The sequence below is a fragment of the Podarcis tiliguerta genome (genome assembly GCF_965153285.1).
Source record: "Podarcis tiliguerta genome assembly, chromosome: 6".
Taxonomy (NCBI): domain Eukaryota; kingdom Metazoa; phylum Chordata; class Lepidosauria; order Squamata; family Lacertidae; genus Podarcis; species Podarcis tiliguerta.
Window position 1 is genome coordinate 73,517,373 of NC_139539.1, and position 18,626 is coordinate 73,535,998.

Below are 18,626 nucleotides of genomic sequence, written 5' to 3' on the forward strand. Positions count from 1 at the left end.
ACTACCATATGCAATTGCTGCTTTTAATGCAAAGCATTTGAATGACCGGACTTGGGTCATTGTCAGCTTTTCGCAGAGGCTAAAGCTTTCCTGAAATGTCACAGCAAAGTTTTCGGAGCAAGGATCTGAGCAATCCATTCTGCCATGGGATATTTCCCGACAGGAGTGGCCATGGACGTCACTCAATGCTAGCTTCTTTGGGTTCTTTTCGTAATCCCACAAACTTTGCAATAACATCCGCACGTATGGAACAAACATAAGTGAGAGGTGAGAACCTCTGTCTGGTAAGGAGCAAACTGTGCAGCGTCTGTGGACCCACATGCATGTATGCGCAAAAGCTTTATGACCATAAGGATGCTTATTAAAATAGGCAGAATGTGGACACTGCAAAGCTAAATAGGTTTAATCATCATGACTTCCACTCAATAAGCCTGAAATAACAATGCAGGAACCTGCCACTTAGTCAAGAGCTTCGTCAAAGAATTGCAAGGACACATTTCCTTAGATACACCAAATGGTTGCATGTGTTGTCCCTGCATTTGTAGCATGTGCATAACTGTGTGAGAGAGAATGAACTCACATGCACACCGTGTTTGTAGCAAAACAGGGCGGGGAGGAACGGCTTGTGATGATAAGTGATTAAAGCATTGACTATGTTCCCTAGCCACCACCAAGTGCTGAATTCACTAGGTTGGAGAGATGGCGCTGACAGATATTGCTTCTTCCTACTAGCGATGTAGTGGAACAAATGATAACAGTGTTTAGGCATCACCCATGTTAAAGCTCACTATCACCATGGAGCAAACAAATTGTACGCTGGTTAAACAGTATGGTTAGAAGAGTTTGCCATGAAAAGTGGTAGATCACATAGGTGTACGTATATAAAAGGGCTTGATTCACGTGGAGCACAGAAGCAGCTCGTTTGGCAACATTTAATTTCATTTCACTTTGAATTTGCATACCGCCTTTCTATATTACTATACGCAAGGCAGGTGACAAGCTGAAGGAACAACCAAATTGGCAGGAAATATTGCACACCTAATAACAATCTAATCCCATACAAAAAAAGTCGTAACGAAAAGATCTTTAGAATAATCAACTTATATAAAATAAAGCAATATTCAATAATCCATTAGAATAGTAAACAGTATAATAAAATATCAGCAAATAATTATTAAACAGTTTACATTTAGCCATTTACAATAAAGAATTCCTAAACTGTAGTCAATAAAAATAACAGCAAGTCACAACCAAAAAAAACATACGAAACCATGTAAAAGGGTCAAGTTGAGAAACAAGGATGCACAATTTATATATTTTTAAAAATTGAATATCCCTGAACTCCTTTCCTCTCTTCCCAGCTGCTTCTGCTGATCTCAAAGTCATGGTCTGGGAAGGGTTCCTAGGGCTAGAGGGTGGGGCAAGGTGGGTGGAAAAAGCCATTGCCCGATGGCCAGCACAAAGTCTCTCTCCCCTCACAGTTCTTCATCTGGAAACATTGGGGAAGAAAAGTAGTTCCTTGGACCAGGTATGGGGAACCCGCAGCCCTCCAATGTTGCCGAACCTCAAATCCTATCAGCCCCATCATGCCTGGCCAAGGATGATGCAAGTTGTCATTCAACAATACCTGGAGGGTCAAAGATTCCATCGCACATCTTCAACTGGTGTCATGTACCAGACATCTCACCTGCAATTACAGTGGCACCTTCATGGTATCTCTTGAAAGGGCATCTTTAACTTGTACTGGCTGATAATGGGTTTTAGATGAGACCAGAGAGATGGAGGGATGAAAGTATTAGGATAGCATCTGAAGTGTGAAGGCGAAGCATACCACATAGTCATCAAAGGTTTTAGAAACACTGCCTTAGTCTGATCCAGCCAAGGTTGTGCTATGTTCAACCCCTCCTTTCTTTTAAACATCCATGTTTTATGGTTCTTTCCTAAATGTCACAAAGGCAGGTGCTGCCATCTGAAACACACGAGCTATAAATCTGATGTCGAAGAGCCATTTCAAACCCATTTCATCTGTAGATGAAATGCTTAAGTATCTGCCACAGAAAACTGAAAGATGTTCCCCCCTCCCACTCTTTTCCCCCCTCTCTTTTTTACTATTGTCGCAGTAAATAAGCAAGTGTGGATTGAAATGACATCAACCATATGCTTTGAAATGAAGAAAAAAATCACAAAGCTCATTACAGCTTGATGAACTCCAAAGAAGGTCAACCACCTTCTGTATGTGTTTGAGCACCGTTCTGTATCACGAATGCAGAGGGTGGGGGAGAGATGCACCACAATTTGTTAAGAGCTACCCACAACCAGATGCAGGTTTCTAGAGAAAGGAAGTCAATGTGTAGCTTTCCAGATGTTGTGGGAGGTGGTGATACAACTGACATAGGAATGCTACAGTCATCTATAAGGAAGTGACTAGCTATAAAATGGCCCTCCAGAGAATGCAAGACTACAACTCCCAGCATCCATGTCTGCTGTCAGAGGGCTCATGGGAGTTGGAGACCAACAACATTCAGAGGGCTACATGTTCCCCACCTCTGAGCTAATAAGTTGTTGGGGAAATACAGGCTTTTTTAAAAAAATAAATAATCATAATTAGAATGGTGGTAAATGAAAACCTGAGCGTGAAAGGGTTTGACCAAGAAGTCATCTCTGCGAAGTTATTTCCCCTCATTTCCCCAAATCTAAACAAGAGCAAATAAAACTTAAAATGGCTGCAGTCTTGGATATGTAACATCTTGTTCACAAATTAACAGTGCCATCCTACACATGTCTATTCGGAAAAATCGTCCTGTTGAGTTCGGTCGGACTTATTTCCAGGAGTTGGTGCACGGGGCTGCAGCCTAAGCTGCTTTGGGAACTCCTAGAGCAGAAAAGCAGGCTAGAGATGAGGTATAAGCAATTGCCATTTTTCTTTATTCCCAACAGAGTTCATTTAAAATATGGTGCAAAGAAGGGGGGGAGGGTTCTTGTACGGCTTTCCAAGTAACATAGACATACCCAAAAAATATCACACTGGAAACAAATTATTCTAAAAGATCATTTAATTATAGGAGAAAGGAGGAACAATCCACCCTGATCCCAAAGAATAGGGTGATTTCTGTGCTGCCCATGCTTCCCATCTGACCTACGGTTCTTAAATATCTTTAATACGCAAAGTGTTCCAGCAAAGAGTTGTCACAATCAAAAACATCACCCGTTCTGAGCGTGAGGAGAACTTACCAAGGAGACAGCTTTTTCCTGACATTTTGCAAAAGACACTTCAGAGCTGTCCTCCACCAAAACCTTTCATTTTACCTTCTCTCGGCATCCATTTGATACGTTCAGTGACAGTTTTAGTCTCAGCCACATGTGCCTGCTTCAGAATTACTTCAAGCGAGCCAGCACAAACTCGCTGAACAGTTCTGCCAGGCCCGCAGCCTTGAATTCATTTTGCAGCTCATCCAGCGTTGAATACTCTTTGACTTCAAATGCCTGAAACCTATGTTGTACAAGAAAGACTTCATGAATATGCCTGCTTCCGTGTCAGAATGTAATTATCAATTCAAAGCTGCTTTTCTAGCCGAAACAGTGCTAAATTATACCTTCTGTGTGCTGCCTGGGCTTTTGTTTCTGAAAGAACGCTAATCATTTTCTCTTTACACTTCTTTCCGCTTGAATCCACATCCACCTTGCTGGTTTTCTGAAGAAGAAGATATTCCTAAATCACACACACACACAAAAACCCACACAACATCAGAACATGAAACATCAACTGTAAGAGCCTGTTGAATAAACTTTATTGCTAAAAAATAAAAAGGGGAAGGAGGCCTGTCCTTAGCATTGCGCTGGTCAAAATCTCAAGGTTCTTAAGACTAAAGGTGAAAGACCAGGTGAAGCCTGAAGTCGCAAGACCAGCGTTACACTTGTGTTTCCATGTAAAGCATGGAAAATATGCACCCATGATGGGATACATTAGGGAACGCTGGTGACATGCTTCAGTTGTGCTGGCCTATTATTATTATTATTATTATTATTATTATTATTATTTGATGCACCAAGTCTTCCGGTGTTCTTAACTAGAGCTACCCACAAACTTCTTAAAACCATCAGGGATGTAATTAGCGCTACTTTGGATAACAACCCGTTGTTGCTATTATTTTAGTTTGCTGTTTTAGTGTTCTGCACTTACGAACTTCATAACTTACAAACCAACCTGTGACCATTTGGTAAACGGTGGTATAGAAATCCCTAAATGAGTAAGACATATAGGAAGTTACATTTTGTAAGAACAAACATTTATGAGTAGTCTACAGGGTCATTCGACCTTCCTACCTCTATGGTTATGTTACATGTACTTATCCCTTTTTTAATATTGCTGGCTCTTCTTCAATTCAGAAATAAGCTCCCTGTTGAAGTTAGCGGCTGACCAGACCCTCTTAACCCAATGCTAAATTTTGTTATAAATCAGGATTCCCCAAACTTGGGTTTCCAGATAGTTGTGGACTACAATCCCCATTATCCCTGACCACTGGTCCTGCTAGCTAAGGATGATGGTAATTGTAGTCCAAAAACAGCGGGAGACACAAGTTCGGGAAACCCTGCTCTAAATACAAAGGGCACGTGGGGCGGCGGGGGGGGGGCGGACGGGACACAGAGCTTAAACTTTAAAAAGACATTGCTGTTAATAAAACAACCAGTTTCACAAAACGCCTAACAAACATACAAAAAAACACCTGAATGTATTTGAACTGACATAGTTCTCTGAGCTATCAGCAACCGAACCGGCAAATCAGAGCAATGTCTGCACCTTAATGCTCCTTCTGTCTCCTTGAAGAAGAATCAGAATCATCTTGCCCATGAACATCAGTCTTCCAGTCAGCTTTAGATCTGCACACCATTTTTCTACTGTTTTGACATATTTTCCCTTCGCTCTCATATGATCTAAACGCAGAAGGGCAATCCAGACACCATCCTCTTCAGGTCCGTCTGTTGATAGAGTACTTTCTCCGCTGCAGACTGAAGCTTCAGCTCGCTCGACAGCATGCTTAAGATTCTGCTGTATCCAGAGAATCAGCTCGTGTACCATGGGCTGTGAAAAATGCCTCTCTGCTTCCTCAAGTAATCTCCCTTTCACGGCCGCACACTGCGTCCTTGTAAGCTGCTCAGAGCTAACAGAGATATTCGGCAGGCTTGACGGGTAACCAATCGGCAAATGAAACAACAGCTTCAACAATATATCTGCGCCCAAAGGTCCTTTTGCGCTGGTCTGAATCCTAAACGAGATTCCTTCTGTCTCTGAAAAAGCATCCAAAAGCAATGATCAACTGAGACATATTTGCAACAGTTGTTTGTTTGTTTGTTCTTACCCTCAGAAAAAAGCTTTACTCACTCTCGGGGGGGGGGACGACACGTGAATGATCTATTAATATTTCATTTAACTATAAAATGTTATTTTTGTACTGCAGAGGGATAAAGGTAAAGGGACCCCTGACCATTAGGTCCAGTCGTGACCGACTCTGGGGTTGCAGCGCTCATCTCGCTTTATTGGCCGAGGGAGCCGGCATACAGCTTCCGGGTCATGTGGCCGACATGACTAAGCCGCTTCTAGCGAACCAGAGCAGCACACGGAAACGCCGTTTACCTTCCCGCCAGAGCGGTACCTATTTATCTACTTGCACTTTGACGTGCTTTCGAACTGCTAGGTTAGTAGGAGCAGGGACCGAACAACGGGAGCTCACCCCATAGCGGTGATTCAAACCGCTGAGCTTCTGATCGGCAAGTCCTAGGCTCTGTGGTTTAACCCACAGCGCCACCAAGTACAAAACACACATCAAATGTGAAGTGTACCATGCAGCGCAGAGGTGGATAACCTGCTTCTGCCTGAGGGTCACATTTATTTGTGGGCAACCTTGTACAGCTAAAGTAGATGTGGTCAGATACCACTCAAATAATCCCAGTTCATGAACATATCATCCCAGTTCATGAACATAGGCCAACCAGGAAATATCACCAGCGGAAATATCAGGGCCAGTTAATGGTGCAGCCTGAGAGGATTTGGGTAGAAGCCTGAGGGCCAGGTAAAATGGCCTGGAGGGCCACATTTAGATCCTGGGCCTGAGGTTTACCACCCTTGATGCAGTGGCTAAAATACTAAGATTGTAATCCAGTATCTACTTACCTGGGAGCAATCCATTTTAAATCAATAGGATTTACTTCTTCGTTTCCATTACTTATTTTATTTATTAGACTGACAATACTGCCCTTCATCATAAGATCTTAGGGTTCACAGGATAAAAATACAAGGTAAAGGCACAAATAGATAGTTAAAACAAAAACAACAAAACAAGTATGAGATTGCACACTGTTTTTGAGAAACTAAGATATTGCTTCCACCATGAATTTGTTGGGTGGTGTAACCTGGGAGAGCCGGGTTCAAACCCCCACTTGCTATAAAGTTCACTGAGTGACCTTGGGCCAATCACTGTCTCCAAAATGAGGAAGGGAGAACCATGAGTACAGTGGTGCTTCGGGTTAAGTACTTAATTCATTCCGGAGGTCCGTTCTTAACCTGAAACTGATCTTAACCTGAAGCACCACTTTAGTTAATGGGGCCTCCCGCTGCTGCTGCCGCGCCGCCGGAGCATGATTTCTCTTCCCATCCTGAAACAAAGTTCTTTATCCGAGGTCGTATTTCTGGGTTAGCGGAGTCTGTAACCTGAAGCGTATGTAACCTGAAGCGTTTGTAGCCCGAGGTACCACTGTATCGCCTTCAGCTCCTTGCAGGAAAAGATGATATATAAATGTAACAAATAAAACAAATATTTCTTAGCATGGTTTCCCAACCTGAAATATGCTGAAGGTACAAGTTATAAGTTATGTAAATAAAACATTAAGTGAAGCATTTTGGACATTCAAAAACCAATATATAAATGGCAAAGTATTGTGGCACGTTGTTATGTAAATTATATGAACTGGATAAGCTACTTCCCAAAAGAGGCGAAGGAAAATCAGTAATCACGCCAAGCATATCATTTTCAAGTCACACTGGAGAGTGCTCAAAACAACTTTAAGAAAGGAAAGGAAAAATAGTGTCTAAATGATATTACGCTTACTAAGGTTCCTGAGTTCTGCCTTTGGTACTTCTCTGTCCTTTGTGCCTAACAGGGAAGTCATACAGCCAATTGTTACCCTAAGCATTTTAGTTTAGGGATTAAAGAAGAGATTAGTGCTTTAACACACGTGTAAGAATTTAATCCAGGACCTGAATTCATAGCAATAGATCTTGAATGGAAAGCAACGTGGAAGGGCCTGTTTAAGTGTTGGTGAAATTCAATATAAGTCTTGGGAATACAAATATGGATTCCATCTAATCAAGAACTATTAGTTAAGATCAACCAGGACTCTTTGAGGGTGAATTAGCAATACTTTGATTTTTTTTTCCTCATGCGAGGAAAGTCATGTTGCTTAAGTGTCAAACTACCGTATTTTTTGCTCTATAAGACTCACTTTTTTCCTCCTAAAAAGTAAGGGGAAATGTGCGTGCGTCTTATGGAGTGAATGCAGGCTGCGCAGCTATCCCAGAACCCAGAACAGCAAGAGGGATTGCTGCTTTCACTGCGCAGCGATCCCTCTTGCTGTTCTGGCTTCTGAGATTCAGAATATTTTTTTTCTTGTTTTCCTCCTCCAAAAACTAGGTGCGTCTTGTGGTCTGGTGTGTCTTATAGAGCGAAAAATACGGTATTTACAGCAAATAGACCCTCAGACACAGATAGGGCAGGACGATTATTCAAGAGAAAACAGTGCAAAGAAAGAAGGATTAATATCCCTAACTTCCTATGTTGGGGGTATTAATCCCCCTATATCTAGATCACAGTTGCCTGAAGCTGCTTTCTGCAAAACAAAAAAAGAATGGTAAGAGGGCAATTTGAAGGGCATGCTTAACATTAACTTGCAGTTTGAGCAAAAAATGATGGCTTTACAGTAACGTTTAATTTTTGCTTTAAACGTTGTCAAATGCTGCACAATTCTTGTTAATGCTTCAGAAAGGGGGAAAGTTCACAAGTCTTTGGCAAGATAAAACCCAGTCCCACAGAAGAAGAAAAACTTACAGCTAATGTTCAGACAGTACAAGAAGACAGATTTTCAGGAGACAATGAAAAATCAATTAAGATGACTCTCACTTAGAAGATTGTAAGGTTTGGTTTGATGGAGAATTATCTGATATTATATTTATATAAGAGCCAGTTTCCAGCCATTGAAACAGAACCAAGGGAAGGCAAATGGCAAAAACTGGCTGACTGTTTATGGAACTGGCTACTACCAAATGGGAATGGCTTAGATGGTTTTAAGCCTAGCCCCACAAATTTGTCTTTCAATGGCTATTAGAAGATTGTGAGGGGTTTTAAAAAAATATGATAATGATATTGATGGTGTAAATTATTTTGCATTGGTGGTTTTTATTATATTGTGCATCACTCTGGTTTCCCAACTGGGAAGTAGAGCAGCATATTTTTTACAAATAAAATAAAATAAATGAATAATACTGTTGAGAGAAAGGGTACCCCTAATTGAATACCAGTTGCTATGGGTACAAATATACTACAAGGAAGCACCGTTGACTTCATGACTTATTTGTGGACCTTTCTGAACCATCTGACTGGCCTAGATGGACTCTGGATATGGTCTAGCACAGTTCTTCTTAGAGAATCATAGAATCATAGAGTTGGAGGGGACCGCAAGGGTCATCTAGTCCAACCCCTGCAATGCAGGAATCTTTTGCCCAACGGGGGACTCGAACCCCATGACTCTGAGATTCAGAGTCTCATGCTCCACTGACTGAGCTATCCCAGCTAAGTTATGTCTTTAGAGTTCACAGTACCCTTTATAGGAGACCCCGGCAATTTATGAACCTTTGCTTTACACATACCATACTTGTCATAACAACAGGCATTTTGGCAGTACACAATAAAGTCGGAGAGATCCCAGACCACAAGATCCCAGACTATCCACTGAAACCCTAGTTATGCACAAAACTTGCTCGAAAATACGTAACTTCCAAGCCAACAGAAACGACCGACCTGCAAGCGGTTCTTCAAAGTACCATAATTTTTTCTTCTATTTTAAGTGTATATGGTACTGTATGACTAAAACTGCGAACCAGGAAGCTCCCGGTTGAAATCTTCCCTCAGTCATAGCCACTAAACTGGCAACGCTGCCATTACAGCCCTATTTTCTAGACAGCTGCTGAAAGAATTACTGCAACACGAAAGGCTTTGAACACTTGGAACGTGCTATAAAAATGCTGAGTTTCATTATTGTCATCAGACTAATCGCCTGAATCAAAGGCAATGGGAAAAAGGAGTAGAACGGCACGTGGTTTTTTTGTACTGTGCTGTTTTCCAACAGCAATGCAGCCAGCGTGAAACAATAGCGGCGCTTTTGCTAAATTAAGAGGGGACAAGGATCTCATCTGCTTCTACTAAAACAGAAAAAAGTTAGGGTGTAAGATGAAAGGTGCTCTTTTTTCAGATCTTCACTACATCGTTTCTTTGATGTGTTCCAACCACTTCACCCCATTCCTTCAAAAAGTTGCTAAAATGTCAACTTGATTCATTTTGAAGGGGTTGGGAGAGACAGATCTGAAAGACTCAGCGAAGCAGTCCCAAGTTTCAGATCAGTTCTTTTGAAGTGGCTTGTCTCTTCCCTACCTCCCAAGATCTACCTCGGCTTCATGGGATGGGCAATGGAGCTATGTCTGATTCCTGCCTCCCGCCCCTTCCTCACAGCTGACACGGCTTCGCAAGCTTCAGTGCCCTCTGCCAAACAACAGACGAAGACGGTTTAGTGAGTGACATGAGCTGAAATGGTTCCGACAACCCTGGGCACTATGAACAGCGTGCCGAGAAATTGAGTCTCCTTCTCAGTAGAGTGTGTTGCCCTAAGAGGAAGTCATTGCACCTCTCTTCCATGGGCACTTTCAAGGAAACAAGAGGGGCACAGAGGCACTGACTGATAGGCAAATACAGAAAAGCCAACCACAGAGCAGCATCAGGAAGGGGAAACAGCTTGGAGAGACTTTTGTTGTTGTTGTTTAGTCGTGTCCGACTCTTCGTGACCCCATGGACCAGAGCACGCCAGGCACTCCTGTCTTCCACTGCCTCCTGCAGTTTGGTCAAACTCATGCTGGTAGCTTCGAGAACACTGTCCAACCATCTCGTCCTCTGTCGTCCTCTTCTCCTTGTGCCCTCCATCTTTCCCAGCATCAGGGTCTTTTCCAGGGAGTCTTCTCTTCTCATGAGGTGGCCAAAGTATTGGAGCCTCAGCTTCAGGATCTGTCCTTCCAGTGAGCACTCAGGGCTGATTTCCTTCAGAATGGATCGGTTTGATCTTGGAGAGACTACCATTGTCTAAATCATGAGGCCTCAAGGTCTCATGATCTGGACTGCTGTCAAGAGATTTCCCAACCCTGGCCTACAGCATATCAAACTGCAACCCTAGTCTCCTGTTTCACTTGCTGACACCATTTTCCCACCCCATGCAGCCACTGAGAGATGTCAGCGCCTCCTCCCATGGCCGCACAGAGTGCCAGGCACATCATGTGAGGAGGAAAAAACTTAAACACATTGCAGAGTTCCCAAAAAATAGCCCAGAGGCAATTGTACTTCACCTAGCAGAGCTTTACTGCTACTGAAGGCAAATGAGCATAGTGGTCACAAATCCAATACATTCCGGATAGGCACAGTCCATAAGAAATCTAGTTGCAGCAGACTTGACTTAAACTTACTTATAACTTATAATAAGACTGAACCTTAACTCTATAGCATACAGAACAGAACACCACACCAGAACAAAGTGACAGAAAGAGAAAGTGTGAAACCCAGGCTCCTCCTGGCCTGACTATTATAGTCAGCGTGACCTTGACAGAAAGGATAGCAGAACCAGTTTAAACCAGCTGTACTCAGCTTTCCAGAAGGAATAACCCAAACATCAGAAACCTTCTGCCTGTTTCTTTCACCTAGAAAGAAACCTTCCAGAACACTCTTGAACTAAGTAGAATAGGAAAGATCTCCACACATCAGATCAATACTTTCTGTACTAAGAAATGCAAACTGACAGGGCATCCCCCATTTGAACAGACCACTTTCAAGTAGGCTGGGGGAAGGCATGGCAGCAGCAGCAGCAGACCTGACTGACCCAGGTTCCAGGTAAGGTCCACCTATTTCTTATATAAAGAGGCCACGCCTGAGCCATCCATTTGGGTTTGGCACTGGATCCTTCACCCTGAGCATCATATTTGGTCCTGCCCAAAGGTGAGTGGGTCGGTCCACGTGGAATACTCAATGACGCACAGAATTGTAGAGCTGCTGTATTGGAATCCAGGGAAGGATATTTTTTCCTGCAGACAAATTGGGCCAGTTGGGAAGTTTTTGCCAGCAATCATAACTTGATGGTGGATAAGGCATTGGGCTGGATTCTTAGCCTTTTGGGTACCCCGCTAAAGGGGTCCGCGAGGGGGTGTCTCTGTCCAGGAGCCCACACAGGGGCTGTTAGGCTACAGCAACCTTCTAATATGACACTCCTGGTAGGACTGATTCAATGTACGCCGAAATCCAGGGTCAACCCGGCCAATTAATCCATTAGGAGGAGATGACTTTGTTTTTGTTTTTTCTCTTTGTTCTTTTTTTTCTTCATTTTCTTTCTAGGTATATAAAATTTGCATATAATTTTTGTATACATGTTAGAAATTATAGTAAGTCCTGTAATGTAATATGACAACATTTACTGATGTAATATAAGAATGTTAACAAATAAATAAAATGCAAATTTAAAAAAAAGGAAGGAGATACATACCCAATGCCTTCGCCAAAGCCTACTTACACCTGCAATCAATAAAGCGGAGGCCTATTTTAACCCAAAACCAATGTCCTTTATCTTATTATCTTCCTTGTCCGGCCTCGTGCGCCCCGGCCTGCAATGCAAAACCGGCCGGCCACCTTTGTACCTCGAGTTTGCTTTCGGGTTATTTTTCTTGCACATTTCAAAATAATACTGACATATCAGGCTGAACATGATAACAGCCCTGACTCAGAAGGGCCGCTGGCAGCTGAAGTTGGCGGATTACAAGAAATCTCCCTACCTACCTGTAATAGCACCTTCTATTTGCCTGACTCTTTCACAAGAGGTGCTATCTGAAATAGAGAGCAGTAAATTACCATTCTGTTGACATTTATTGTGCTAATAAGTTGGAAACCCAGCACATTCTCACTCATTTCCCCCAGCTGCATGCTTATCATCAGTAAATTTAGTGCTGGCATACTTCAAATTGTTTTCTGTGTTTGGTGTCAGCTAGAAAGGGCTCCCTCTCTACCCCTCCTTTTTTTTTCTTTTTGCCGGCTTTCTGTGTCACCCACTCATTGTGCATTTCTGAGCGTTACCTGCAGAAATCCAAATTTTGATGAACAAATATATGTTTTATGGCAAGATAGCTGAGCAAACCGTAGAGGAGGGCGAGAGAGTGGATTAACAAGTAAATTATGTCGGTCTATCGGCAACACTAATCTTTGAGGCCAGACAAGAAAAAGTAAAGCAGACCTTTGTTAATTAGCTGATTTAAATTCATTCACACATCATTTTCAATAAAACGCCTGGTGCATGTTGAGCGGGTCACTCCTAAGCTTCAGAAAACTCAGACTGAGTGGAGGGAGAACATCCCATACCCAGCAAACCTCCAGAAATCTCTACTCTGACCCATTCACGTCCCTTTATTTTAACACAACCCTCTCTAATAACGGGCATAATTTGTTGATTAGCATTTCCAAACTGCTGAATATATTTGAAACATCTAGGCAGTGTGCAAAATAAAAAATGGAGATAAAAGCAACAATCGAGCAATAGCAGGGTCCAGTCTTAAGAGTCAGAGAAAAGATATGCCTGTTAGCAAACAATTATTAGACGCTCGTGCAGCACTCACTATAGAAAGTCACTAGCAGCAGGACTCAGGAGCGGTGGCGGGTTCACCAGCAATATACTGCTGAGTGAAGCCGACATCGCGGTCCGCTCCTCATACTGGTCCTGGGAGATATATTGATATATCGCCCAGTCCTAGTGCCTCGGTGATCAGGCGTATGGGATTTTTTCCAACCCTAAACATGGGTAAGCAACATTTCAGCCGATTTGTATTTTAACAGCAAGCATTTTCATAAATTATTCAATCTAATTTGGATGCTACAAAGACACTCCTGGGATCCACAGCAGCAAAACTAGTTATGTTTTGCAAAACTGATACATATCTCATACTGGAACATTTGCAGGAATAGGAGGCACAAAAAAATTCTAGCTTGATGCTAGAAATAAAAGGTCTTGCCTGCATTCCCAAAGCATATTCTCGTCTAATTTTTATAATCCTCTTCTGACAGTTATTTATAGAGTTTTTAAAATATATATTCGAAACCAGACCAAAGATAGGGTTTGACACCTGATTAACAAAACCTTCGCTGATTAATGCGTTAATAAATCAAATGTGCATTTGTTTGCAGCCTATGACAATCGGTTTGAGAAAGACAGCAAGCTTCTCCTGTTCATTGAGCAGAGATGGCTACACTGGGACCCAGATCACCTGTCAAAATGGCTGACAATGAGAGATAAGGAGATAAGGAGAGATAAGGATCTAGCCCACCAGACAAAGCAGCTCCCCATCCCCTCTTTAAACCTGGAGAACTTACTCTTGGAAAACAGAACACAAATCTCCAGTTTCTTCTATTGCCTTTAGCAAGTCAAGCAAATTCTACCTAGTGTCATTCATTTACTCATCACAATTTGTTATATATATACGGTATATATAAAAAATTGTGACAGAAAATTGACACCCATTAGACTCTCTGCTATGTCAAAAGTTAGAAACAGTAAAGATGTGTAACTTTTTTATAGCAAAAATCTGACAAAGGGGAAAAAAGAAGCCAAGCTGGATTTGCTACCATTAATTATAAGAGAGTCTGGGATTAATTATTTAGGGTAACTTTTAGGTATGCATGTAATGCAGAAGCAAGGAAAAATAAACTGTCACAATGGGCCACATTCAGATGGTGATATAGTGGCTTATTAAGTCAAAATATGAACAAGTTCTTTAGAGGGCATGTGCAGCCACTTCTTGGTGTAAGTAAACAAACCAGGAAGTCTCTAGTTAACCATAGTTTCTCAAACTGGATGTAATGGGAAACTATGGTTAATTAGGAGATTGCTGGCTTAACCACAGTTTGAGTGAAGGGAGAGGTGAAAGTGTTCTGTGTGGATCGATCCAATGGCCGTTTGAGGCATGATCATCCAATCTGGCTAAGTATCTGAGAGCAATGGTTTTCAAATTTTCGATCTCCGGGGATCCCTTCCTTCACATGCGCTTTTCTCCCAAGGAACACTCTGTCTGTTGCAGAGGTTTCTAAGCTCAGTTCATGCAAAGCACAGACCAGCACAGAATGCACCCACCACGCTATGGCTGCACACTGGAGACAGAGGTGGCAAAGATGTGCCAGCTCTTTTTTAAAGGAAAAGTCTGCCTACCATTACTGATCTCATTCAAAAATGCCTCGTAGGTTTCAGAAGAAATCAACGTCCCCCCGGAAGGCTGTTTGAAAAGCTTACAATTCTGGGGGGGGTCGGGCGGGGGATGCTGAGTTTTAGCAGAGAAATTGCCACACATTTGTAGCACACCGCAGTGGGGGAAACAGCTGAACTGTTTTTGGAACATACTCAGATGCATATTTAATGTGCATTTGTGATGTTTAGCAGTCCGACAGTAAACTCGTGCAAAGCAGCCTTGGGGTCTTCGGAGGCGACTGGCAGCAGCGGAGAACGTTGGTTCAGCTTGCCAGCAGGTGTTGACAGAAAAGCAGGGTACAAGGGCAATGCTTACAAGAGAGATGGGAACAGAATGGGAACACTTTGCATGTTTACAGACATTTGAGCTGGGAGGAGAAAAATAAAATAAATAAAACTTACATCATTTTATTTTTTTCCCCCCGTGCTAAGATTCAAAAAACGCATATCCAGTAGGAAATTGGGATTTCCTTCCCCCGCTTGACATAAAAGGAAGAAGGTATCAGTTGATGGAGAGCGGGGAAAAGATGACAGAGAGGGAAGGGACTCTCAAATAGCATCAACAGAGCTGTGTATCCACCATACATATAAAGCACATTCCCCGCCTCCTGGCAAAAAAACCAACAACAATCCTGGGAGTTGTAGTTTAAAGGTGCTGGGAACTACAGCTCTCAGGATTTTGGGGGGAGGTGTTTTAAATGTATGGTGTGTACACAGCTCAGGTTAGTTAGCTGCTCAGGGCCATTTTTTAATGGGCTCACTCAGAAAGCGCTTGATCTTTCCTGAACACCTGACTGATCCCGGACAATCGCCCTTTTGTACAAGAAAGTACAGATAAAGGAATGCAAGAGAAGTCTCAGGGGTATTTTATTTTGGATGTGGGCATCAGCTTACATCTCACTGCACACATCTAAGCCAAAATATATCGCCATCAAGCCACTCTCTCGTCAATAAAACGCACAGGAAGGCAACATCCGCTTGGCTCTGAAAACTGGAGTTCTGGGATCATGAATGTTGCCTACGTGAGCAGTCAGACCACTTGCTGCTCCTCTGCAGCTGCTGTCTGTTATTTAAAGGGGTATCTCTGGGAAGGAATAGGAACTTATATGGAGGGAGAGATAGGCAAGGGAATGTCTCAGCACGTTGCTTAAAATGTTTTTAGAAACACTGCATAACTTGAAGAAAAAGGACAGCGCCTGCACACACATAACACACACAACAAACAACAAACTTAGTTTTTGAACCTCTGTTTCGCACTACATCTTGTTTGTGGGCCTATTCAGGAAAGTAGCAGTGAATCAGGAAAAAAAAGTTCTTGTAATAATAATAATTTTTATTTATACCCCGCCCTTCCCAGCCAAGGCTAACAAGCAATAATAAAAACAAGTTGAATGAATACAACTTAAAAACAAGATTAAAATACAACATTAAAATGTTGAAACATTAAAATGCAGCCTCATCACAGGAGGAGAAAGGAAAAAGAAAGGGGGGGGGAATCAAATTGGCTCCAAGCCAAAGGCCAGGTGGAACAACTCTGTCTTACAGGCCCTGCGGAAAGAAATCAGATCCTGCAGGGCCCTGGTCTCATGAGGCAGAGCGTTCCACCAGGCTGGAGCCAGTGTTGAAAAGGCCCTGGCTCTGGTTGAAGCCAATCTAACTTCCTTAGGGCCCGGGACCACTAGGGTGTTGTTATTTATGGACCTTAAGGTCCTCCGTGGGGCATACCAGGACAGGCGGTCCCGTAGGTATGAGGGTCCTAGGCCGTGAATGTCTCAGGTGCCCTAGCTGAAATCAAACCACTGATTTTATTCTTTCTTTAAAAAAGAAGAACGGTAAGCAAGCAGGAACAAGAGTTACCTAGTGTATCTACCCCTGGATTTATTTATTTTTTGCATTGGTGCTTATTTATGCCATTAAAAACCACCATGCACTCAAGAACTTAGGCCCCATAATGCAGTAGCTTGACTTATCGAATTTGGACCTGGGAGATTAGGGCTCAAACCCCAACTCAGCCATGAAACTCACAGGATGACCATGGGCCAGAAAGTCTCAAGCTAGCCTGCGTCTCCAGCTTGTTGGAACATAGGAAGCTACAATATACTAAGTACCACCAATGGATCTATTAAGCTCGGTACTGTCTACACTGTCAGGCAGTGCTCTCCAGGGCTTCAGCCAGGGTTTTCTCTGAATTATGCTCACACCCTTCTCAAATGCAACCCGTTCCCCCTTGATCCATGGCTGCGTACAAAACAGCAGGAAAAATCAGCAACCAGACAATGGCACTCTGCACATGCTTAAGGATACAGTGGTACCTCGGGTTACATATGCTTCAGTTTACATACGCTTCAGGTTACAGACTCTGCTAACCCAGCCATAGTGCTTCAGGTTAAGCACTTTGCTTCAGGATGAGAACAGAAATCGTGCTCTGGTGGCGCGGCAGCAGCAGGAGGCCCCATTAGCTAAAGTGGTGCTTCAGGTTAAGAACACTTTCAGGTTAAGAACGGACCTCCGGAACGAATTAAGTACGTAACCAGGGGTACCACTGTACTCTTAAAGGGAAAGAGTAGGGATAAAAACTGATGCAGCAGCCACCACGGGCACCTGGACAACAGATTAAGCATTCCTATTATTATTATTTTTAAACTGTGCAACGATTTCAAAGGGGAGGGGAAACTAGGGGGTTGGTGAAAGGGGGAAGTTCATCTTCGCTAACGAGAATCAAAAGTAATTCTGATTTTGATGGGCTGATAAGGCTGCATTCATCTACCGCTTGCTGCTTTTGTGGCCTTCATAGCTTCTTCTCTGCCCTCCAGGAGCCGCACAGAATTTCCCCCTCCTCATTTTTATGGGAACCCCTGCTTTTCAAACGGGTCTTTTTCCCTCCCCGAGTTGTTGTTGTTGAAAGCAGGTGTGCTAAAAGCTGCTCCCATCTGTCGTGATTAGGAGGTTCTCAGCAAAAACTCGCGGTTATGGGTCACTAAGCCAGCGGTACTAGGATTGAGAAACAGTCACCTGACACCTCCAGCACTTCGCATTCATTTTCCCCGCAGTAAATCGCGGCAATCGCAGAGAGCTCCTCTAAAGCCAGGTCCGACATGGCAGAGAGACGCGCCGCCCCTTCCGCCCGGATTGAAAACGGGGACGGGCTTGAAAAGGAGTCCCGTGTCCACAAGGGGGCGCTCCGCCTCCTTCGCTCATTAAGGCAAAGGCAAAGGATGCGGCTTCTGCCGCTGACAGCTGATTCCTGGTTACCTCCGGTTGTCTCAATAACTAAGGTTGTGTACTTTGTGATGAAAAGAAGCCCGTTCCTTCGGGACAAAGCACTGTAAATTTAACAATAAGAACAGCCAGAGGCTCTGCATTCCTAAAGTGTGAAGCTTTCAGAATTATTATTTTTAACAAAGGACCTTTAAACAAAACTTGTGCATAGGAAACAACATAAACTGAAAGTGCGCAAATTGGAAAATTATGGTTATATGGTACTTTGTCATTCTTCTCAGGTATCTGAAACCTTCCTGGCCCACTGTCGGCACTGAATTCTGTTGGATAGGCAATCTTTAATTCACAGATAAATAATCTTGAACAATTCCAAGAAGTGCTAAAAGTAGTTCAGTCCTAAACATGGCATCGTGGTTAGAGCACTGCACGTAAAACAGGGTGAGACCCGAGTTCGAATCTTGCCCCCACCTCCATCACAGAGTTCAAATGGTGTGGTGTTTGGGCCCGGTCATCTTGTATCAGCCTACGCTACCTCACAAGGTTGTTGTGAAAAGAGCTGTTTGAGCTCCTTTGACAAAAGGCTGGATAAAAAGAGAAATAAAAGGTGGCAACTATATATAAAAAAAAGCAATCCATGGCAAAAATAGACAGGGCAACCCAACCCAAGTAGTAACATCATGTGAGGTGGCTTGAAACCATTACCTACAAAAGAAAAGGCCTTATATGGAACGTATCTCGAAAGTCTCCACCAAAAGCCTCTGTCAGCTAAATAGAGACAAGGCTTCCTGTGAAGTTATTCATAGCTAGGAGAGTTCATGGGGAATTAG

The 18,626-nt window shown here is 43.0% G+C and overlaps 1 protein-coding gene across 6 annotated transcripts; it reads right to left on the reverse strand.

Moving 5' to 3' along the window:
* Window positions 1-918: 918 nt before the first annotated feature.
* Window positions 919-17,873, reverse strand: RWDD3 (RWD domain containing 3). Of its 6 annotated transcripts, none has more exons than XM_083445069.1 (5): window positions 17,593-17,873; window positions 12,132-12,179; window positions 4,799-5,286; window positions 3,594-3,691; window positions 919-3,490 (listed from the first exon to the last, which is right to left on the reverse strand). In XM_083445069.1, exons 1-5 carry the CDS (start codon window positions 17,675-17,677, stop codon window positions 3,376-3,378), a joined length of 834 nt encoding a protein of 277 aa, XP_083301195.1. In that variant the 5' UTR covers window positions 17,678-17,873; the 3' UTR covers window positions 919-3,375. The 6 variants fall into 6 exon arrangements, with proteins under 6 accessions (XP_083301195.1, XP_083301194.1, XP_083301197.1 ...); XM_083445068.1 differs by having other exon boundaries at window positions 3,594-3,709; window positions 17,593-17,866; XM_083445071.1 differs by lacking the exon at window positions 12,132-12,179 and having other exon boundaries at window positions 17,593-17,866.
* Between the last annotated feature and the right edge of the window lie 753 nt (window positions 17,874-18,626).

Coding starts and splice junctions, on each gene's coding strand:
- RWDD3 (XM_083445068.1), bottom strand. CDS start 17,677: ATGTCGGACCTGGCTTTAGAGGAGCTCTCTGCGATTGCCGCGATTTAC. Junction 3,710..4,798: donor GAGACAGAAGGAGCATTAAG/GTGCAGACATTG, acceptor TGTGTGATTTAG/GAATATCTTCTTCTTCAGAA. Junction 3,491..3,593: donor GCCCAGGCAGCACACAGAAG/GTATAATTTAGC, acceptor TGTACAACATAG/GTTTCAGGCATTTGAAGTCA.